General features: G+C 39.9%; 1 protein-coding gene across 1 annotated transcript in view; it reads right to left on the reverse strand.

Annotated features, from left to right (window-relative positions):
* Positions 1-24,249, reverse strand: part of LOC148148348 (rho guanine nucleotide exchange factor 4-like) — a 79,726-nt gene extending 55,477 nt beyond the window's left edge. The window contains exons 1-5 of the mRNA XM_087993921.1: positions 24,145-24,249; positions 23,992-24,054; positions 13,132-13,383; positions 12,633-12,812; positions 7,961-8,140 (exon numbers count right to left, since the gene is read on the reverse strand). Coding sequence (XP_087850047.1) covers positions 7,961-8,140; positions 12,633-12,812; positions 13,132-13,383; positions 23,992-24,054; positions 24,145-24,249 — 780 coding nt within the window. The remainder of the gene's footprint in view (positions 1-7,960; positions 8,141-12,632; positions 12,813-13,131; positions 13,384-23,991; positions 24,055-24,144) is intronic.
* Positions 24,250-24,592: the final 343 nt, after the last annotated feature.

Consider the following 24,592-nt stretch of genomic DNA (forward strand, 5'->3'; position numbering starts at 1 on the left):
TGGTGGGTCACCACATAGATTATTGCACTGCTGTGCTGTCCATCTCAATTACTTGGGCTGAGTGGCCTGTTACTGTGCTGTCCAATCTATGTAACTTCAAGGATGCCTGAGCTCATTCAGATCACAAACTGCCAATGACCACCAACAAAACCACTATTATTTGTTTATCAGACATGTGAAAGAAAATAATGAATCAATTGTACTAATACAGTATTTTTCATATCTTTGAATGTCTCAAAATATTTTATGGCCAACTTGAAGTACCTTTTGAAGTGCGGCCACTGTTATAAACTAAAGAACATAGCAACCAATTGCTGCATAACACACTCCCATGAAAAGGATGGATGAAATAGTTAACAAAATCAGTACTTGTATTACCTTTCCTCCTGCACTACAAAAGGATGTAATATGGCGGCTGGATATACTTATGACTCATAAAGGATCATTGATGGATTCAATGTGCCCCACTTCTTTGAAATTTGACCCCACTTTATCTACTCTGCAATTCATTGAATCCATTCTCATTAAAGATCTAATAACAGCTTTGGATATGTCTGCATCCGTAATGCTAATTACCAGTGTTGTAGAGAATGCATGACTTAGTGTGCACTATTGCATCATTGCAGTTTGGAGATCTCTTTTTATTTTGAGAAAGGTAAAGGACTGGGTTTGGGATTTACTTATCCTAAGCCAACCTTTTTTTTAACATAAGTTGGATTTTGTAGACATTATTTTCCAACGTAACTGTCCCAAATGAGAAGCCACGTTCAAGGCAGTCACAGCTTGCACAGTGACCCAAATTTTTGCTCCTCTCTCTCTCTGTCATTCTGAGTTTTTATTTCTATGCCTGTTAACAAGTGAAGTGAATAACTCAAATATCCAGTTAAAAATACTGTAAAAAAAGCATTAGGAAGGTAGAAATTCTTGTTATTTTCAGAAATTACTCAGAATATGATAGAAGTCCAACATTGTACGTTGTTACAAAAAAACATGCTTTTGCTGGAAAGCCATGACCTGAAGCATTAATTCTGCCTTGCCATTGACAAGGACTACCAGACTCACTGAATATATCCACCTTATTTTGTTTCTTATGACTTATTTTTATTTTCTTGTATGAATATACTTTATCAATTTTATGGAATGGCATTCTTTGTCAATGAATAATAATATTTTTAGAATAAACCATGGGATTGCACAAGAGTCTTTTTTGTCATTGAGTGTGAACATGGATCTGCAATAGCTGTGCAGAATTTAAGATGATGATAAGGGAATGATTAATATTGTGCCACCATATCATTGCATGACAATCAGAAGGATGAATTTAATGTCTCAATTACCTTTTTTCGCACTCAAAGCAAGTTAATTTAAACGATATATGGTAACCACATTGCGACTTTGCAGCTTAGTTTTGATTGATGATGTAGAGCATTACCTCCAGAAAAATATGCTGTCAATTCACCCCTTAAGAAATGGATTTGGGAAGATAAACTGCTAAAACTGTGCTGCATAAATAGTAAATGTATCTTAAGATTTATCAGGTCTTTCTAGTTAATGCAGTCACAATGCGTGTATTAATATGGAGTTTGTGCCCATCAAAACTTCTTGCTTATGCCAATTGAAAGGGCAGGAAGGTGAGCTCCTAGGATGAGTCTTGCTAAGTCAGTCCCTGTGCAAAACTAATTAGAGAATTCTGTGGAAAAAAAACTTCAATCTGTAGAAATTGTGCAATAACAACAGACAACTAAAGCTGGTGCTGAAAAATACATAGAAAACCATCAGAGCCTCTTGATAAGGAATGTAACAACTATGCATTGGTATGAGAAACATCAGTTTATTTTATAGTGCGTTAATACAAAAGAAGAAACTTTATTAAGATATTTTGAGGAGAACAGTAAAGGTTGTAATTGCTTATTGAATACATCATTTGTACTAATTACAGTATATGATGCCCCGATGTAAATAAATCTGTGTGCTGGTTTACAGGCTGAGCACAAGTCTTGATAAGAGATACATTAATCCATCATCGAAGTCAGAATCTTAAATTTCATTCCAGCAATCGATGGTGAGAGAGAGACCCAGCACCATTTTAAATTTTACTTCAAACTGGCACACTTTGGTTCTTGTCAAATGTTCAAAGGAAAGAGCTTTGTTACTCTGACTTTGTGAATCCTATACCTAACAGTCACAGCTCACAAATATCATTCTGTCCAGAAAGAACAGGATGACATTAGTCTGCTGATGTTTATTGCCCCTAAGAGACTGAACTTGCAGTTGTAGAAGAGCACTGCTATATAGATTATACATTTTGGTATTGATCTAATATTCACAATTTGAAGTCTACACTTGCTTTTACAAATTGAAACTTGATGACATGGCTCAGCATATTGAATAAAATTTCCACTCATTGCGGAATCATTATTACCGTGGTGCTAAGTAGGAGCAGGTAGCTTGAATAATTCACATTACTGTTACCTTTTCAAGCTATTTTCACTGTACGTTGTTGACTGAAGCTCTAGCTGATAGAGTCATAGAGCTGCATAGTGCAGAAACAGACCCTTCGGTCCAACTCATACACACTGACCAGATATCCTGAATTATTCTGGTCCCATTTTCCAGCATTTGGCCCATACCTTTCCTATTCATATACCCATCCAGATGTTCCTTAAATTTTGTAATTGTACCAGCCTTCACCATTTCCTCTGGCAGCTCATTCCATACACGCACCATCGTCTGCATGTTGCCCCTTAGGTCCCTTTTAAACCTTTCCCTTCTCACCTTAAACCTATGCCCTCTAGTTTTGGACTCACCCACTCTGAGGAAAAGACTTTGGCTATTCACCCTATTCGTGCCCCTCTATAAAGTCACCCCTCAGCTTCCGATGCTTCAGGGAAAATAGTCCCAGTCTATGCAGCTTTTCTCCATAGCTCAAACCTTCCAGTACCAACTTCATCCTTGTAAATCTTTTCTGAATCGTTTCATGATTCACAACATCTTTTGTATAGCATGTCGACCATTATTGTACACATTATTCCAAAGGTGACCTCACCAGTGTCCTGTTACAGCTGCAACGTGACATCCCATCCTATGCTCAGTGCACTTACCAATCAAGGCAAGCATATCAAATGCCTTCTTCACTACCTGGGACTCCAACTTCAAGGGACTATGAGCCTGCAATCCAAGGTCTCTTTGTTCAGCAGCACTCCCCAGGATCTTACCATCAAGTGTATAAGTCCTGCCCTGTTATTAGGAGAAAGTGAGGACTGCAGATGCTGGAGATCAGAGCTGAAAATGTGTTGCTGGAAAAGCGCAGCAGGTCAGGCAGCATCCAAGGAGCAGGAGAATTGACGTTTCGGGCATGAGCCCTTCTTTAGGAATGAGGAAAGTGTGAAGAAGGGCTCATTCCCGAAACGTCGATTCTCCTGCTCCTTGGATGCTGCCTGACCTGCTGCGCTTTTCCAGCAACACATTTTCTGCCCTGTTATTATTCTGTCAGATCCCAGACTGCAATCTGGCTCGATAGAGAATATTTTGTTTTGGTTTAGTTCTAACAAGGTGGTTTCTCTGGAGCACAAGCATACGCTGTTATATATTTATTTTAAAAATAAAACTGAAATTTATTAAGCAAAAAAGTGATAAATTAAGATTGACCAGTCCGTTTACTTATAGCACAAACTGAAAGATTTTGAATCAAGGTAATTCCATTGATCCCCAAATCTCTCCTTTACAGATCCCAAAAGCACACTGCTCACATCAGAGAAAACAATAATCTCTTTCTCTAACACCTCGATAGGTTTAATTTAACTGTGAATTTAATTTCTAAACTGCAAAATCTGATAGCCTCTTCCTGCGGCTTCCATATTCCTGAGTTTACATATACTCTTTTTTTCAAATAGTCTCTTCTGTGTTCTATCCAAACAATTCTGTTCTAGGACTTTTACTAAACCCCTTCCTCTAAAGTAATGTATTTTCTATCTTCTCCCTTTCTCAAGAGCACCGCTCTACACATCCATCAGCATTGAAGACCTCTGCAGAACTGCCCCAAACTGAAACTTAAAAAAAAAGCTTTATTTTTCAGGCTATAGATGTTTCCTCTAAGCTTAAAAGCTGCTAGCAGAAACTCTGATGCATAATAATTTATCTAGTTCATTTGCAATATCTCCTAATGCACAAAAAACATAATAGTCCTGAAAGCTTCCTCACTATCATGTTATTGTAAAAAAAATCACTATGGCTGCAGAATTATTTTCATTAATCATTAAAACCTCAGAAAAACTTACGTCGCTCCAATCAAAATTTAAATACTTAAATAAATCTTACATCTTATATCACAGTAGCTTGTAATCACATATGTCTTTGTCATTTGAAAGTGATGTGCAGGTTAGGTGAATTGGCTATGCTAAATTGCCCATAGTCTCCAGGGATGTGCAGGTCAGGTGGACTAACCTTGGGAAATGCAAGGTTACAGGGATAGGGTGGGGTGGTGGCTCTGGGTGAGATGCTCTTCGAAGGGTCAGTGAGGACTCGATGGGCTAAATAGCCTGCTTCCACGTTGTAGGGATACTATAATTCTATAATTTATAACCTTTGTTACCTCCAAATTCCTTTTGAGAGTGTTGTGATGCTTTGTATTACTATTGGCAATTTTCTTAAAAGATTGTTTTGGGTAAGCTCCCAACACATCCGTGTGCATGAGCCTGTGATATTAGGTTAGATTAGATTAGATTAGATTACAGTGTGGAAACAGGCCCTTCGGCCCAACAAGTCCACACTGACCCGCCGAAGCGAAACCCACCCATACCCCTACATTTACCCCTTGCCTAACACTACGGGCAATTTAGTATGGCCAATTCACCTAACCTGCACATCTTTGGACTGTGGGAGGAAACCGGAGCACCCGGAGGAAACCCACGCAGACACGGGGAGAACGTGCAAACTCCACACAGTCAGTCGCCTGAGTCGGGAATTGAACCCAGGTCTCTGGCGCTGCGAGGCAGCAGTGCTAACCACTGTGCCACCGTGCCACCCAATATTCTTTGAGGAGAAAGTGAGGTCTGCAGATGCTGGAGATCAGAGATGGAAATGTGTTGCTGGAAAAACGCAGCAGGTCAGGCAGCATCTAGGGAACAGGAGAATCGACGTTTCGGGCATTAGCCCTTCTTCAGGAACATGATTCCTGAAGAAGGGCTAATGCCCGAAACGTCGATTCTCCTGTTCCCTAGATGCTGTCTGACCTGCTGCGTTTTTCCAGCAACACATTTCCATCCCTGTGATATTCTACTTGTCCAGTTTGAAAGATCGTCTCGTCATTGGGAATATACTTTTTATCACTCCATCTGACCATGTGTGACGTGATCAATTGTACTTCAGTTCATCATATTACATATTCCACAGGTGACCAATGAAACATGAATGCCTTATGGCAGTTTTCTACTATTTCTTGAACATGCCACACTCAACATTAATGGTGGTATGTTCTGACTGATTTATCATTTGCACATTCATTAAAATAAACTGATTTGGTAACTTCATTCTCTTGACAAATTGGAGGAAACATAGACTGGGACTGCCATAGTGTTAAAGGTTTAGATGGAGAGGAATTTCTTAAGTGTGTACAAGACAATTTTCTGATTCAGTATGTGGATGTACCTACTAGAGAAGTTGCAAAACTAGACCTACTCTTGGGAAATAAGGCAGGGCAGGTGACTGAGGTGTCAGTGGGGGAGCACTTTGGGGCCAGTAACCATAATTCTATTTGTTTTAAAATAGTGATGGAAAAGAATAGACCAGATCTAAAAGTTGAAGTTCTAAATTGGAGAAAGACCAATTTTGATGGTATTAGGCAAGAACTTTCGAAAGCTGATTGGAGGCAGATGTTCACAGAGACGGCTAGAAAATGGGAAGCCTTCAGAAATGAGATAACAAGAATCCAGAGAAAGTATATTCCTGTCAGGGTGAAATGGAAGGCTGGTAGGTATAGGGAATGTTGGATGACTAAAGAAATTGAGGATTTGGAGAGTATACTTAAGAGGGAAATCAGGAGGGCAAAATGGGGACATGAGATAGCATTGGCAAATAGAATTAAAGAGAATCCAAAGGGTTTTTACAAATAAATTAAGGACAAAAGGGTAACTAGGGAGAGAATAGGGCCCCTCAAAGATCAGCAAGGTGGCCTTTGTGTGGAGCCACATAAAATGTGGGAGATACTAACTGAATATTTTTCATCAGTATTTACTATGGAAAAGGATATGGAAGATATAGACTGTAGGGAAATAGATGGTGACATCTTGCAAAATGTCCAGATTACAGAGGAGGAAGTGCTGGATGTCTTGAAACGGTTAAAAGTGGATAAATCCCCAGGACTTGATCAGGTGTACCTGTGAACTCTGTGGGAAGCTACAGAAGTGATTGCAGGGCCTCTTGCTGAGATATTTGTATCACCGATAGTCACAGGTGAGGTGCCGGAAGACTGGAGGTTAGCTAACGTGGTGCCACTGTTTAAGAAGGGTGGTAAGGGCAAACTAGGGAACTATAGACTGGTGAGCCTGACCTCGGTGGTGGGCATGTTGTTGGAGGGAATCCTGAGGGACAGGATGTACATGTATTTGGAAAGGCAAGGACTGATTTGGGATAGTCAACATGTTTTTGTGCGTGGGAAATCATGTCTCACAAACTTGATTGAGTTTTTTTAAAGAAGCAACAAAGAAAATTGATGAGGACAGAGCAGTAGATGTGATCTATATGGACTTCAATAAGGTGTGTCGGCATGGATGGGTTGGACTGAAGGGTCTGTTTCCATGCTGTACATCTCTGACTCTATCTATAAGTGTGCACACAGCTTTCAGATTTGTGCACTTGTTCAGAAGACTGGGTGAATAAGAATTCATGGTAAATTTCACTTGGTCTGTGGGAGGAACAGAATCTCAATCATGGGTCATCCATTTAAGAAAAAGATGGAGAGGAATTTCTTCTCAAGCATTGCAAATCTGTCAAGTTCTTTACCTCTGAAAACTGTAGATACTGGGTCATGAAGTATATTCAAGGCTGTGATCGACAGATTTTTAATTAGGAAGTGAATCAAGTGTTATGGCAACAAGAAGTAGGAAACTGTAGTTGAGGATTATCAGATCAGCCATGATCCCTTTGAATGGCAGAGCAGACTCAATGGGGTAAATGGCCTACATTTGCTCCTATGTCTTATGGCTTTATTCAACTAATTATGGAGAGGTTAGTCAGCACTTATGTAGATAAGATAAAGCCAATCAGTTTCAGGTCGATGACCTTTCTTCAAAGCTGGCAAAAGTAGAGATGTGTTTATTGAGTTTTAAGCACGTTGCATTGCCAGGAAAAGTGGGCATGTGAAGAAAGAACAAAAAGCGATAGTGTTGAAAAGGGACGTGATTAGATAGCAAGGGGGCTAAGGCTACAAGCAAAAGGGGTTGGTGATGGGAAAAGTAAAGGAACAAATTTAGTTTGAAAGCAAATGTGTATAGCTGCAGGTACATTATTCAGTCCAAAGAAAATTGGGAGCAATGGTTATAATGTGAAATTGTTGAACTTACTATTTGATTTAGAACACACAAGATTTTTCCCTGGCACCATTTGTCAGCTTTTGTCATTTAAAATCACTCCTCGCTGATCTCCTCTTTCTCACTCTCCTCTCAACCTCACTTTCTCTGTATTTGTTTCAGGTCAGATGATCAGAGGGAGATCTGACCTCTAACCTCTCTGCTGAAAGATGCTGCTGAATATTTCTAGCACTTTTTATGTATATTTCAGGTTTTCAGTATTTGCTGGCTTTGCTATTGCCTGAATCATTTTGTTTCGCTTCACATTTTGATGTTTTCCCAATGAGTTAAGGCTGCTCTTGACCACTGTTGAAAGTTGCACTGGTCAAATTCAGGCTTGCTCTGAGCATTTTACATTGGTCAAAATTAGATTTGTATAGCTCACCACCACTCACTTGGTCAAGGAAACAAGAGCCAAACTCACTCAAATGTGGTTTGTTTGGCTTGTAACGCCATTCCAGTTCCTGAAGCAATTTCTTGTGCGTTTTGTAGATATCCACAATGTTGGAAAAGAGCGTTTTCAGTCGGGCGTGAGGGAACAAATCCTTTGCTTTCTGACACTGTTTATAGTAGCCCTAGTGAAGAGGCAGAAACAAAACAAAAATGGTAAGCAGGAATGTGAACAGGACCTGCATGTAACAGAGGGAGAGAGAAGGGCAAAGGGAGTCTTACCAGCTGGCTCCACGAGGGAAAAAAATAGAAATAAAATAAATACACTAAAACTGGGACATGAAAGTACTGGTCATACTGGAGCTTTATTTTCAGATTTTCAGACCAGTATGTGTCAGTCCCACATTTTTACTAGGTCTATTTCATTAACCCCTTGCTCTAGATAGGGATTCAATTGTTCGCCGAGCCCCACTCCACTTTTTGCTCCACTTCCCAGAGTTCCTGATCTCCTCCCATCTCCGCCTCTCATTCATGATAATCTCTCCCATCCCTGAGTTATTTGCCTTCTCCCTCTGATCACCTGACCTGCATGTGTATTGTTATAATGAGCTGCCAATATTTGTTGACCCAAATTGGCTGTTGTGATCACCTAACCAGTTTAAAAAAAACCCTACATGGAATGTTAAATTGGAATTGCACTTTAATTAAGAGCCAACAAACTTGAGACATCAAGAAATTAGACAGTTTTCTACCTTTGTTTGCAAGACAAAATATTCTTGCTATCTTATTTCTCCCACTTTTGTAATATTAATTTACTTAACTTTTTAACTAAATTTCACCTACATGTTAATTTTTCCATCTTTATTGCATTACCTGTTTTGCAAGGTAAGTGAAGCTACCTCCTTGCTGTCTTTTGGTGGATTGGTGGTGCAGTGAAACTGTCATCCGATGGGTAACTCGGAGACCCAGGTTAATACTCAGGGCAACATGTGTTCAAATCTCATCATGGCAGCTGGTGGAATTTCAATTCAATAAATAAATCTGGTATTAAATATTAGTCTCAGTAATGGTGACCATGAAACAATTGGTATTAAATCCCATTAGTTTCAATCATTTTCCCCAGAGGAGAAGATCTGTAATGCTTATCTGGTCTTTCCTACATGGCCCTCCAGATCCAGAGCACTATGTTTGATTTAGTTGGGGCTGGGTGGGTATGTCTGGTGATTGAAGCATAAAAGGAGACCCAGAGGGGAGAAGTTGAGGAGCCTCAGCCTTTGGAGTTGCCTAACAGGTACAAGGCTCTTCCTGCATTTATCAATGAATGAAGATGCTGTAGAATGGATGAACAAACTGATCATAGTACCTCAGAACAATTCAAGTGGCAAGGTTTTTTTTTCAATCATGTGCTGAGGGGATTGCTGCTTAGCTCAGTATTTATTGCTCATCCTTAACTGCTCTTTAAGTAATTTAAGGGTCAACCACATTGCTGTGGGTCTAGAGTCTTATGTAGGACAGACCAGGTAAGGCTGGCAGTTTCCTTAGCTAAAAGACATTAGTGAATCAGGTGTTTTTTTTTTCCCCCAACAATGGTTCATCAGTGGATTCTTAATTCCTGATTTTTATTGGATTTAAATTCCATCAGCTGCCTTGGCAGGTCTCCAGATTAACAGTCTTGTGATGATAATACCATTAGGCGATGCCCTCCCCATTTGAATAAGTAGGAACATAGTGGTAGTAGAGAAAAAAATAATTAGGGTGATTGCCACAGTTCTCTGAGACTGAGAGTAAGTGCTCAGGTCGCTATGTTGCCTGCAACGTACCAGAGTTCACGACAGTCTGATCTGGGGAAGAGGGTAACTGCAGTTGGAACAGGAGGATCCACAAGGGTAGATCTAGGAAGTACGTTCTGTTGAGGGTGTTTGAGCAGTGAGGCACTACATTAAAATGCAGAAACCCAATGGTTATAATCTTTGGATTACACCTGAACCATCAGCAAATTGGAAGTGGGCAAATAGAGAGCAGAAAATTAAACAAATGGTTCAAAGATTGTTTTGGCAGAAAAGTGTTTTGATTCATTGAATTGGCTGCAGAACTGGGTAAAGTGAGAACTGTACCATTAAGATGGTTTTCCCTGAACCTTACTGTGGCCAGTTTTCTCGTGAATCATATAACAAGGGCTGTAGAGAGAGGTTCAAACTAAACAATGGGCTAAGGGGTCAAATTTCTGAAGACATAATTTATTATGTCAAGAAAATAAGATAAGGTAGCAACAAGGGACAGGATGACCAACCATATTGTGTTGGCAAGAGATCAGGCATACCAAGCTAGGAGAGCACTAGCAGATAAAGCTGGAGGTTACAACAGTAATGACAAGGGCAGAACGAAAAGCTCTGTAGCTGAAAGCAAACTGATGAATTGATAGAACAAATAAAAAATAAATATTAAAGATCTGACAGTGCTAAGAATTGAAAATGATGAAGAAAGGGAATTGAATATCTAAGGTACATAACTTTTAGGGAGGGCAGGAAACTCAAAATGTGAGGTTGTCACTTTGTTAATTAAGAATGTGATTTATACAATAGGGAGAGATTCTTAATTCTGGAGATAAAAATTTAGAACTACATTGAATAGAGATAATGAAGAATAAAGATAATAATTCATCAGCAGAAGTGGTTTATAAGTTTCCTAAGAGTAAGCACATTTTAGCATGGGGTATACAGGAACAAATCATGAGGACTGTGATAAATACACGTGATAATAATAAATGATATTAATCTATCTAGAGATAGGGAAAATCTGATTGGTAAAAGTAGCCTGAATGATAAATTTATAGTGCTTTCTGGTCAGTTTCTTAGAGAAATATGTTCTAAATCAAAGTAGACAGAACTGGATCTGATAATGTACAATGAAACAGAATAATCTTGGAGTGAAGGAACCCTGTGTCAGATTGAAATTTGCTTTCAGTTGTGGGGAGTTATGAACTGATCCAGGACTACTGGTGTAAACTTAAGTTCAGACAATTTCAAGGGCATGGAAATATGGCCGGCTAAACTGACCTGGGAAATTAGATAATGGCATAGATCAGTAGAGATACAGTGGCAGACAGAGTGAGTTACTTCATTATACTCAGAAAATATGCATTTCCAGTGGCCAAAAAAAAGTGTCTAAGGGAAGAATCCACCACTTGTGGCTAAGGAAGACAAAATACATTATTTTGTAAACATGAATTAGCATTCACAAGATTATATAGAATATAAAGAACAGCAAATAATGACTAATAATAAGGATGGATAAATTAGAGTTTGTGAGAAAGCTAATTAGAAATATAAAAACACAGTAAGAGTTTCAGCCGGAATGGAGTAAGTAAAGAGAAAGTGATCTAGAATGTTAAAATGGGGAGCTAATAGTAGAAAATAAAGGAATAGCGCATTGATTGAATAGACATGTTAGATCTGACTTCATTGTGGAGTATATAAGTAGCATCACAGAAACAATTGTAAATTAGCAGTGAAAGGGAGGAAGGAACATAAAACAATGACAATTACCAGGCAAAGGGTACTGAGAAAATTATGATAACTAAAAGTTGACAAGCCCCAGGTCCTAATGGACCTTAGTTTAGGCTGCACAGATGGTAAATGGATTGATTTTAATTCTCTGAAAGATCCCAAATTCTGAAAAGGGTCCATCAGATTTGAAAACAGAACATCTTTAATTTTAAGAAATGAGGGAGACCACATGATAGAAACTGCAGACTGGTTAACCTCACACTGGGCATTGGAAAAATGCTGGAATCTCTCAGTAAGGGAGTTGTGGGAGGTTACTTAGACAATCTCAATGTATTCCAGCAGAGTCGTCATAGCTTGTGAAAGGCAAATCATGGTTTGACTCATTTATTGGAGTTCTTTGAAATAACAGACATCATGGAAAGAGGGGAACATGTGGATATGCCAGACTAAGATTTATAAAAGAGTATTTGGCAAAGTATGACATCAAAGATTGCTATACAAAATAAGAGCTCATCCTGGAGGGGGTACACTTTAATATAGGTAGAGGAAATAACATGATTAATTGGGTCATTTTCAGGTTGGTACCATGCAATCAGATCAGCTTTGATCTGATGAGATAGCAGAACAGGCTCAAGGAGCCAAATGGTCAAATGCTTCTAATATATTCCTGTATACTATTATGTTGCTCGCAAATGCACAGGCTTCTGAAACTGCTTTCCTTGCTTTCAAATTTGAAGATAGTTTGGAGAAGTTAGGACTGTTTAACTTGGAGAAGGGAAGACTGAGAAAAATATGATGGACAGACTAGAAGCCTTTCTGACTTGAGAAAGGATTGAAAACAAGAGGGCACTGATTTAAACTGACTGGTGAAAGAAGCAGAAGCAAGATGAGGAAAAGCTTTATCAGTCAGTGATGGCTATGGTCTGCAATACACTGCCTGAGAGTGGGGTAATGGTGGGCTCAGTCAGTGCATTCCAAAGGAATTTAGACTGTTATTTGAAAAGGAAGAATTTGCATGTTTATGGGAAGAACTGGGCAAAAATACTCATTCAGAGAGTCGGCTCAGACACAATGATCTCCTTCTACAAGAACAATTCTGTGATCTGACATTCTATACAACTGAACTGCACTGATTAGCGTTATTTCTTTTGACTTGTCATCCACGGCATACCTCATAAATATCACGTAGGTTTTTAACATAGTCCCGTTCTGAATTTAAGATCTCCTGGACGATATTGCCTCTCTTCCTCTCCTGTGCTGTGAGCTTGGCCTGTATAGGAAGTGGCGGTGGCGGCGCTTCTTCTGCGGTCACATCCAGGAATTCAATCATTCCCCGCTCGTTACTATCTAGCTTCAGGAACAGAAACAAAAGCTACTATAAATGCCTTGGGTAAGCACAATTCCATTATCAACAGCTCCAGCCAGCAAGAGGTGAAAGATGCAATTCCAATTGCAGTTTTCAAATTATAACATTTCTTGCCAAAATCAAGGAGTGGTTCCTCTAAAGCTGTCATCATTAAATATTCCATATTAGCTTTCAAGTGGTGACTGTAATGTGATCCCTCTCTCATACTCTGACCAATAACTAAGCAAAGCTGAGAAAATATTGTGTTCAAATTAAATGACAATGTGTGGTCATTGCTAGCTTTGAATTATCATCTGTACATTACCTCAAAGACTTCACTTAATCCGTGAATTATTTTGTTGCCATGACGCATGGCACGGTGCTTTTTCATTACGGTGGCCTCTTTCTCTTCTAATACTGACAAGGATGCGAGCATTTCAGAGATGATTAGGTCATTGTGTGACTGGACAGGATCTTTTGATGTTTCCAGGATCAGAGTTTCAGGTTTTGTTATTGATTGAGTGTTCTGGTCAATACTTTCATCCTCGGTTTCAGCTGTATCTTCCTTTTGCCCATACTGCAAGAACAGAAATAAAGGCTTCCTTAAATAAGTACATATAAGAAACCAAAGATCACAAAGGATTGTAAGCATCTCTCTCTCTCAATGCTTAGGGATGACCACTCCATGGGTGTAGGGTAAGATGCGGAGCCGGGTGTCAAAGAACTACCAAAGGTGTTGAAACTGTGCTATTGGATTTATCTACACCACTCTCTCTACTTGTTTTTTATAATTTATTCATGGGATTGGGGTATCGCTGGTTAGGCCAGCATTTATGATCAATTTCAAATAACTCATAATGCAGTTAAAAGTCAACCACTTGGCTGTGGGTCTAGAGTCACATGTAAGCTAGACCAGGTAAGGATGGCAGTTTCCTTCCCCAAAGGGCACTAGTCATAGAGTCATAGACATGTATAGCATGGAAACAGACCCTTCAATCCAACCTGTCCATGACAACCAGAAATCCTAACCCAATCTAGTCTCACCTACCAGCACCTGGCTCATGTCCCTCCAAACCCATCCTATTCATATACCAATCCAGATGCCGATTAAATGTTGCAATTATACTAGCCACCACCACTTCCTCTGGCAACTCATTCCATACATGTACCACCCTCTGTGTGAAAACATTGCCTCTTAGGTCACTTTTATATCTTTCCCCTCTCACTCTAACCTATGCCCTCTAGTTCTAGACTCCCCCACCACAGGGAAAAGACTTTGTCTATTTACCCTATTCATGCCCCTCATAATTTTATAAACCTCTACAAGATCACCCCTCAGCCTCTGACTCTCCAGGGAAAACAGCTCTAGCCTAATCAACCTTTCCCTATAGCTCAAATCCTCCAACCCTGGTAACATCCTTGTAAATCTTTTCTGGACCCTTTCAAGTTTCACAACATCTTTCCGATAGGTAGGAGACCAGAATTGCACGCAATATTCCAACAGTGGCCCAACCAATGTCCTGTACAGCTGCAACATGACCTCCCAATTCCTGTACTCAATACTCTGACCAATAAAGGAAAGCATACCAAACGCCTTCTTCACTATCCTATCTACCTGCGACTCCACTTTCAAGGAGCTATGAACCTGCACTCCAAGGTCTCTTTGTTTAGCAACACTCCCTAGGACATTACCATTAAGTGCATAAGTCCTGCTAAGATTTGCTTTCCCGAAATGCAGCACCTCGCATTTATCTGAATTAAACTCCATCTGCCACTTCTCAGCCCATTGGCCCATCTGATCAATATACCATTGTAATCTAAAGTGACCTTTTTCGCTGTACCCTATACCTCTAATTTTGGTGCCATCTGCAAACTTACTAACTATACCTCTTATGCTCGCATTCAAATCATTTATATAAATGATGAAAAGTAGTGGACGTAGCACCGATCCTTGTGGCACTCCACTGGTCATAGGCCTCCAGTCTGAAAAACAACCCTCCACCATCACCTTTTAGTTTTCAACCTTTGAGCCAGTTCTGTATCCAAATGGCAAGTTCTCCCTGTATTCCATGAGATCTAACCTTGCTCACCAGTCTCCCATGGGGAACCTTGTCGAACACCTTACTGAAGTCCATATAGATCACATCTACAGCTCTGCCCTCATCAATCCTCTTTGTTACTTCTTCAAAAAACTCAATCAAGTTTGTAAGACATGATTTCCCATGCACAAAGCCATGTTGACTATCCCTAATCAGTCCTTGTTTTTCCAAAAACATGTACACCCTGTCCCTCAGGATTCCCTCCAACAACATGCCCAGCACCAGCGTCAGGCTCAATGGTCTATAGTTCCCTGGCTTGACCTTACTACCCTTCTTAAACAGTGGCACCACGTTAGCTAACCTCCAGTCTTCCAGCACCTCACCTGTGACTATCGATGAAAGAAATATCTCAGTTAAAGGCCCAGCAATCACTTCTCTAGCTTCCCACAGAGTTCTCGGGTACACCTGATCAGGTCCTGGGAATTTATCCACTTTTATGCATTTCAAGGTATCCAGCACTTCCTCCTCTGTAATATGGACATATTTCAAGATGGCATCATCTATTTCCCTACATTCTCTATCTATGTCCTTTTCCACAGTAAATATTGATGCAAAATACTCGTTTAGTATCTGCCCCATCTCCTAAGGCTCCACGCAAAGGCTGCCTGCCCTTACTGTTTGACTCGCCTTTGTTCTCTCCCTAGTTACCCTTTTGTCAATGTATTTGTAAAATCCCTTTGGATACTCCTTAACTCTGTTTGCCAAAGCTATATCATGACCCCTTTTTGCCCTCCTGATTTCTCCCTTAAGTATACTCCTACTGTCTTTATACTCTTCTAAGCATTCACTCGATCTATCCTGTCTGTACCTGACATATGCTTCCTTCTTTTTCTTAATCCCCAATTTCTTTAGTCATCCAGCATTCCCTATACCTACCAGCTTTTCCTTTCACCCTAACAGGAATATACTTTCTCTGGACTCTCATTATCTCATTTCTGAAGGCTACCTATTTTCCAGCCGTCCCTTTACCTGCAAACATCTGTGCCCAATCAGCTTTCAAAAGTTCTTGCCTAATACCATCAAAATTAGCCTTTCTCCAATTTAGAACTTCAACTTTTTCATCTGGTCTGTCCTTTTCTATCAGAAACTAACAGAATTATGGTCACTGGCCCCAAGGTACTCCCCCACTGACACCTCTCAGTCATCTGTTCTGCCTTATTTGCCAAGAGTAGGTCAAGTTTTGCATCTTCTCTAGCAGGTAACATCCACATACTGAATCAGAAAATTTTCTTGAACACACGTAACAATTTCCTCTTCATCTAAACCCTTAACACTATGACAGTCCCAGTCTATGTTTGGAAAGTTAAAATCCCCTACCATAATCACCCTATTATTCTTACAGATAACTGAGATCTCCTTACAAATTTGTTTCCCAATTTCCCTCTGACTATTCAGGGGTCTATAATACAATCCCAATCAGGTAATCATACCTTTCTTATTTCTCAGTTTCATCCAAATAACTTCCCTAGTTGTATTTCTGGGAATATCCTCCCTCAGCACAGCTGTAATGCTATCCCTTATCAAAAACTCCACTCCCCCTCCCCCTCCCCCTCCCTTTCTATCCTTCCTGTAGCATTTGTATCCTGGAACATTAAGCTGCCAGTCCTGTCCATCCCTGAGCCATTGCTATGATATCCCAGTCCTATGTTGCTAACCATGCCCTGAGCTCATCTGCCTTCCCTGTTAGGCCTCTTGAGTTGAACTAAATGCATTTTAATTTATCAGTCTGACCTCGTTCTTTGCTTTGTCCCTGCCTGCCCTGACTGTTTGACATGCCTTTGTTCTCAACTGTATCAGTCTCAGATTGAAATCTTTCCTCACTATCGCCCTGGGTCCCACGCCCCACCTTACTAATTTAAATCCTCCAAAGCAAATTTCCCTGCCAGTATATTAGTCTCCTTTTAATTTAGGTGCAGTTCGTCCTTCTTGTACAGGTCACTTCTACCCCAAAACAGCTTCCAATGATCCAAAAATGTGAATCCCTTTCCTGTATACCAGCTCCTCAGCCATGCATTCATCTGCTCTATCCTTCTATTCCTGCCCTCAGTAGCTCGTAGCACTGGGGATAATCTAGATATTACTACTCTCGAGGTACCTCCTTTTTAAATTCCTGCCTAACTCTCTGTAATGTCCCTTCAGAATCTCAACCTTTTCCCTTCCTATATCATTGATTCCAATGTGGACAATGACCTCTTGCTTTCCCCTCTCCCCCTTGAGAATATTCTGCATCCTCTCTGAGACATCCTTGATCGTGGCACAAGGGATGCAACACACTATTCTGATTTTTCACTGCTGGCCACAGAAACATCTGTCTGTACCTAACATAATCGATCGCTTGGAACCCAACGTACCTCTCATTACATTAGAGCTAGTCTCAATACCAGAAACTTGGCTGTTTATGCTATGTATCCCTGAGTGTCCATCACCCCCTATATTTTCCAAAACAGCATACTTGTTTGAAATGTGGATAGCCACAGAAGACACCTGCACTACCTGCCTATCTCTCTTACGTTTCCTGTAGTTAACCCATCTATGTGACTGTACCTGAGACTTTCCCCCTCCCTATAACTGCCATCCATCACATCCCCTTGCTCTTGTTAATCCATCATTGCCTCTAACTGCCTCTCCAATCGATCCATTCGATCTGATAGGAATTCACAACCAATGGCATTTATTGCAGATATAATCCTCAGTAACCCGTAAACTCTCCCTAAACTCCCACATCCGACAAGAAGAGCATATCACTCTACTAAAGGTCATTTTTGCTTCTTTCAATCTACAGACCCAGAAAATAGCACTGTCTTATTCCTCTACAAAACACTGGCCCAGGTTAAATTAATACTTATGGATTATATTTTAAATTTAATCAAGAGACATAAATCAATAAAACATATAATCAAGAAAGAACCCACTCTGCTCACTATTGCAGAATTATCTTAAGGCCATGCTTAAAATCCACTTATCTGCTTCTGTGCTGTGACCTTTCCCAAACAGATCCCTCCAAGATTAGTTGTGAATTTCACTTGTTTAAATTTTCCCTGATGCACTCTGATGTCCAGCAATACATGAATTCAAACAGTAAAGGCAGTAACTGTGCAGGTTCACTGTGGTGTCAGTTTCTTTCTTTCTCTCTCTCTCTCTCTCTCCTGCAATGACCTCACCTTGGGCTTCCTTTGTCTGTTCCTCTCCCTTTTAAAAGTGCTGTTGTTTTGACTTTTTTTCTCTCCAAATTCCAAAACAATGCAACAGCATATGAATTACTGCTCCTGGAATTTGAGAAAATCACCTCCATAAAGGAGCAGCTGTTACAAACAGAAATTTTTCCCATCCTCCATCTTGGATTACCCAGAATCGTTCTAGTGAACCAGATGTGCTTTTCTGACAATCGTTTCATGGTTATTATTAAATTCTTTAATTCCAGATTTGATATTGAATTCAAATTCCACCATCTGCTATGGCTGGATTTGAACCTGTGTCCCAGAACAAGACCTGGATCTCCATAGTCTATTGGTAGTAGCACCACAAGGCCATCCCTAGCCACAGGAACAGCGTGGCAGCTTGTTGATGCATTTGTGGGATTTCTGAGGAGCTTGCCTGTGGGGTTAGAGTTATTCCCATTTGCATGGGAGCATTCCAATCTCTGATTCCAGACAGGTTAAATATTGAGGAGTGAGATAATTAGTGAGGTCCAATGCAAGCTGAAAAGAAAGTTCATTTGGCTAGAAGGGGTGGCGTGGTGGCTCAGTGGTTAGCACTGCTGCCTGTCAGCATCAGGGACCTGGGTTCGATTCCACCCTCAGGTAACTGTGTGAAGTTTGCATATTCTCACTGTGTCTGCATGTGGTTCCAGGTGCTCCGGTTTCCTCCCAAGATGTGCAGATTAGGTGGATTGTCCATGCTAAATTGCTGATATGGTTTAGGGCTGTCCAGGTTAGGTGCATTGGCCATTGGAAATGCAGGGTTACAGGGATAATGTAAGGGGAAGGGACTGGATCGGTGTGGACCTGTTGGGCCAAATGGCTTGTTCCGAAAGTGTAGGAATCCTCAGGAAGGAAGCGCTATTCCATGTCCAAACATAGTGCTATAAAGGTGTTAACCTTTCTTCTAAAGCAGTCGTTATGTCGATTCAGCTTTCTAGTTTTCTCGAAGCTTAGGAAACACAGCCATCAAGGTTTAAACTTGGAACAAGGGGGAAATATGAGGGTCAGAGCTTGATTTTAATATTTAAATGGCCTATTTCCTTCCTGGGAGTGAGTTGATCAATCACCCCAATCTCCTCTATTTAACTGAAATGCATGGGAGGGATGGGTCTGAAATTGGAAGCATTTTAATAGTCCACCTGATCAAGTTGTTAAAATGACAAAACCTCTTACACCAGGTCAACTCTTCTTTATTTCTTCTTTAAATATGCACAGTTCCTCACATTTTCCTCAAATATCTATTACGAGTGTAGTCAGGGACCAGGACAGGGTCAAAACTGGGCCCAATGTCTGGGGCCCAGGGTTCAGGTTCAATCTTTTAATTAAATAAAGGCAATTACAATGAAATGAAGATAGAGTTGGCTGAAATGAACTGGCTGGAAAATTGAGCAGGAATGGCAGTAAGCAAACAGTGGCGGACATTTAAGGAGATGGGCGGCACGGTGTCACAGTGGTTAGCACTGCTGCCTCACAGCGCCAGAGACCTGGGTTCAATTCCCGACTCAGGGACTGACTATGTGGAGTTTGCACATTCTCCCCATGTCTGCGTGGGTTTCCTCCGGGTGCTCCGGTTTCCTCCCACAGTCCAAAGATGTGCACATCAGGTGAATTGGCCATGCTAAATTGCTCATAGTGTTAGGTAAAGGGGTAAATGTAGGGGAATGGGTGGGTTGCGCTTTGGTGGGTCGGTGTGGACTTGTTGGGCCGAAGGGCCTGTTTCCACACTGTAAGTAAACTAAGAGATAATCATGACTGCCAGCTAAAATACATCTCAGTCAGGAGGAAAGATTATGAGAGGGATAAATCTAGCATGGCCAACTAAGGAAGTTAAACAGAATGGTAAATTGAAAGGTAAAGCATATAAAGAGGCCAAAGTCAGTGGTAGCCCTGAAAACTGGGATCAATTCAGAATTCAGCAATCAAGGACTAAAGAAGAGGATGTGGAGAAACCAGCAATAAATATGAAAATAAACAATAAGAGCTTATTTAAACATATATAAAAATGAAGAGTGAGGTCAAAGTAAACATTGGCCCTTTACAAAATGAATCTGAGGATAAAGTTATGGGGCACAAGGAAATGGCAGAGGAGTTAAACAGATAATTTTCTTCCATCTTTATGGTGGAAGAAACTTTGAATGTCCCATTAATACTGAAGAATCCAGCAAGGAATGAAGTGTCATCATCATCACGAGAGAAGAGGTATGAGTCAAACTAATGGGGGCTAAAGGCAAGTAAATCCCCTGTCCCTGATGGCTTGCAGCTTAAAAATGTGTTGCTGGAAAAACGCAGCAGGTCAGGCAGCATCAAAGGAGCAGGAGAATCGACGTTTCGGGCATAAGCCCTTCTTCAGGAATTCTTCAGCAACACATTTTTAAGCTTCTGCAGTCCTCACTTTCTCCTGATGGCTTGCATCATAGAATCCTGAAAGAGTAGCTACAGGGATAGTGTATGCATTATCATAATTTTCCAAAAATCCTTGATTCTGGAGAAGTACCAGAGGTTTGGAAAACCACTCATGTGACATCTCTATTTCAGACAGGCATGGTGGCTAGAAGTGGGTAACTATAGGATGATTAGCCTAACATCTATTGATGGAAAGGTATTGGAATCAATTATGAAAGTAATTGCAGAACATTTGAAAAATCATAATCTAATCAAGCAGAGACAACATGACTTCATGAAAGGAACATCATGTCTGATTTATTAGAAGTTTTCAGGAAATCTGAACCAGAGTGGATAGAGGAGAGCCATGAAAGGTTAAGTCAATAAGAACCCATGATGTTGGAGGCAGGATGTTGGCATACATAGAGAATTGGCTCATGGGCAGGAAACAGCAAGGATGTAGAGGTGAGGGTTTTTTTCAGGTGGGGATCCACAGGGTTTATTGCTGGGACAACAATTATTTCCAAGATATATAAAATACTCTGATGAAAGAAATTAATGCACTGAAGCTATATTTGCAGCTGGCACCCAAATAAGTGGAAAGGCAGGTGGCAAGAGGGATACAAACTCTTTACAGAGAGATATTGATAGGATGAGTCAGTGAGCATAATATTGGCAGATGAATTATAATGTGGGGAAATTTGAAGTTTTTATTATTTTTAACTGAACAACAGAATATTATCTCAATGGAGAAAAACTTCAGAAAGCTGCAATACAGTGGGACTTGGAGATACTTGTACATGGAACACAGAAATCTAACACACAAATGCAGCAAGTAATCAGGAAGGCTAATGGAATGTTGGCCCTTATTTCAAAGGGGTTGGAATATAAGCGTATGGTAATCTTACTAAACAGTGCAAGGCCCTAGTGAGACCACACCTGTTTTTGTCCCCGTATTGAGGAAAGATATCATTTCATTGCAGGCAGTTCAGAGGGGATTCACTAGAATTATCCCTGGTATGTAGGGATAATGTTATGAGTGAAGGCTAAACAGGTTGGGACTCGACTCAGTGGAGTTTAGAAAAATGAGAGGTGTGATCTCAATGAAATATATAAAATTTCTAAGGGACTTGACAGGGTAAATGCTGAGAGGATGTTTCCCCTCATTGCAAGACTATCGGACCAGAGGGCATATTCTCAGAATATAGAGGTGGCAATTTAAGACTGAGATCAGGAGGGATTTCTTTTCTAAGGGTTGAGTCTTTGGGACTCTGCCAAAGTGAGATGAGGAGGTAGAGTAATTATGTATACTTAAGGCTGAGATAGATTCTTGATCTGTAGGGGAAATCAAGAGTCACAGAGAAACAGAGAAAAGTGGATGTGAGGAATGTCAGATCAGCCATGATCCTATTGAAAGTTAGAACAGTCTCGAGGGGCCATATCTGCTCCTGTTTCTGTTTCGTATGGTCTTATAACAAATCAACTATATCAGAAAGAATTTAACATTAGCTGAGGCAGAAGATATTTTTAAAAATTGAAAATATTAAAACAGGATTAACTTAGTAAATTTAAAAAATTGAGCCATTAGAAACCTCAAAAGTTTGATGCAACATGAGATGAAATGAATGTCCTTGAATGAGAGCAATGAATGCAATGGAATAACAATGGCTTTGTGAGATCTCAGTCTTGAACACGATTTCATTTGTCCCAATACCTACAGACATTGGAAAACAAGCCCATCATTTCTATGGCCCTTTGTTTCTTTATTCCCTCATAGGTTGAGGGTATTATTGGCAAATCAGTAATTGCTTTCATTGCTTTCATTGCTAACTGCCCCTTGAACTGAGTGACTTTCTTCAGAGAGCAGTTTAAGTTAATGCCATTGCCGTGGGTCTGGAGTCACAAGGAGGCTTCACCAGGTAAAGGTGGTAGAAATCTTTCCCTGAGGATATTAGTGAACCAGATGGGTTCATCCAATAATTAATGATAGTTTCATAGTTAACATCACTCAGACTAGCTTTTCTATTCCAGACTTACTAATTGAATTTTAATTCCACACTGGATTTGAACACCAGCCTCCAGACCATTCAAATAATTTTTGAATTATTACAATTATCCTATTGTCACCCTTTGTGCAGGAGCAGCACTTCTTGGCTTTGCTTCTGAATGGCCCGGTTCTAACTTGAGGATTGTCTCTTCTTGATCTGAACTCTCCTCGTTAGACCAAATAATTTCTCTGAAGCTATTCAAATATATCTTATAATTTTAATTTCATAATTCATAATTTGATTACTTCTGACCTTCTAAACTGAAGGGTATACATTTTGATTTTTTTTCTGATTAAACTACATTTTGCAATGTTTTTAAAGCAAATGTGGATGTCAATCAAGGGGTATATTTAAATATGATGAGTGAAAACCTTTGAGACCAAATCCACTTGCTGGTTGCTTATCTCTACGTTCCAAAGATAAATATGCAGAAAATGTATCTATGTAACATTTGTTCTTTCTACTTTATTGCTGGTAGGAAGGATGTTCCTAATGATTAGGGAGTCCAGGATGAGTCTAAGAATATGGAATAGGCCATTTAGGACTGAGAGTAGTGAATCTGCAGAATTCTCTGCTGCAGAAAGCAGTCAAGGTGAAGAATTTGAATGTTTTCAAGAAGGAGTTAGATATAGTTCCTGGGGCTAAAGGGATCAAAAGGTAGGGGGAGAAAGGGGAACTGGGTACTGAGTCAAACAGCCATGATCACTATTGAATGGTGCAGCAGACTCAAGGGGCCAAATGGCTGACCCTTCTTCCTATTTTCTATGTTTATGTGTTCTGCTCTGCTCTGCGGCTGTGCTATGAGAAGCAGCAGCTTGGGTAGTTCCTCTAGTAATAACTAGTAACTTGAATTGTCTGAATTTTTATGTATACGTTTCCATGGTTACCATTTTAAGCAGAGAGCAATTCCATGGGTAATTACAATTAAAGCAAAATTATATATCATACATGGTTGAGGGAGTCTGCTCACAAAAGTATCCCCAACATCCTCCCCTCCCAAAATGTTGTTCTATTGATAATAGATCAAAATGAATATTTTCCAAATGAAGGTAGAGATTTACCCATTAACAACACTTACCCATGCATTTATTATCAACCTGACACAGTTAAAAATGCTGCTCATTCTCTGTCGTAGTCAGAATGGATGTTATTTTCCATATTAGACTCCCAACTGTACATTTAGATGGCCAACTTGTTGGCATTAGGAAATCAGACTTAGTCAACATTGATATAAAACAGACCTGAACAGTCATTAGGGCTACATCAGTCAACATTTAACTTGGGTTACAGATGTGCAAAAGATGTCATAATGCATCACACAGACATTGATGTAGCAGTCACTTCTGTAATTTGCAATACAATGGTCTATCAATTGCAAACCAACAACATCAGTTATAGTTATTTTCCTTCTCAATTGGACCGTGTTGTTTTTAAAATTATTATTATGTTTACTTACCTTGAGGCTCTCATTTTTTGGATTCCTTACTTCAGAGGGAATCTTCTGCTGCTCCTCTGCCTGCTTGGAAACAGAGAAAAACATTTTCAAACATTAAAGCATACTTTAATCTGTCTTCATGTTTCATCACAAATTGTATGAAATATCAAATACTTGACTGGTAAGAGTAGAACACCAGAGCTCAGTGACATATGGTGAGGTTCCAATGATGTCACAAACCCTGAGAGTGGTGTTTGCTAATTTTCCAGAGTTCTTCATATTTGAAGCATTTTTAAAGTTTACTTGAATCTGTCTGGTGCAATCTTAACCAAAACAAAGAAATGGGAAACCTTTAGTTTAAGTGAAATGCAAATCTTCTCACTTAATATTATTTGCTGACTCCAGTAAAGAGTAAATTTGGATGAGGTATCAAAACAACATTGCATCCAATCCCATCAGGCTTTTGACTGGTGGGATATATTACTCTGTCTAAAGGAATAATTTTAAATTGGTATACTGTACATGGGGAATTCAATCCAATCTAACCCTGTGGACCTCCCAAGGCTAACGTTAAGATACTTTCATGCCCCACCTTGCTTCTCTAATATTGTTTCTTTGTTAT

Source organism: Chiloscyllium plagiosum, unplaced genomic scaffold, assembly GCF_037043375.1.
Source record: "Chiloscyllium plagiosum isolate Xiang-an unplaced genomic scaffold, Cpla_swu_hap1 HiC_scaffold_13, whole genome shotgun sequence".
NCBI classification, from domain to species: Eukaryota; Metazoa; Chordata; class Chondrichthyes; order Orectolobiformes; family Hemiscylliidae; genus Chiloscyllium; species Chiloscyllium plagiosum.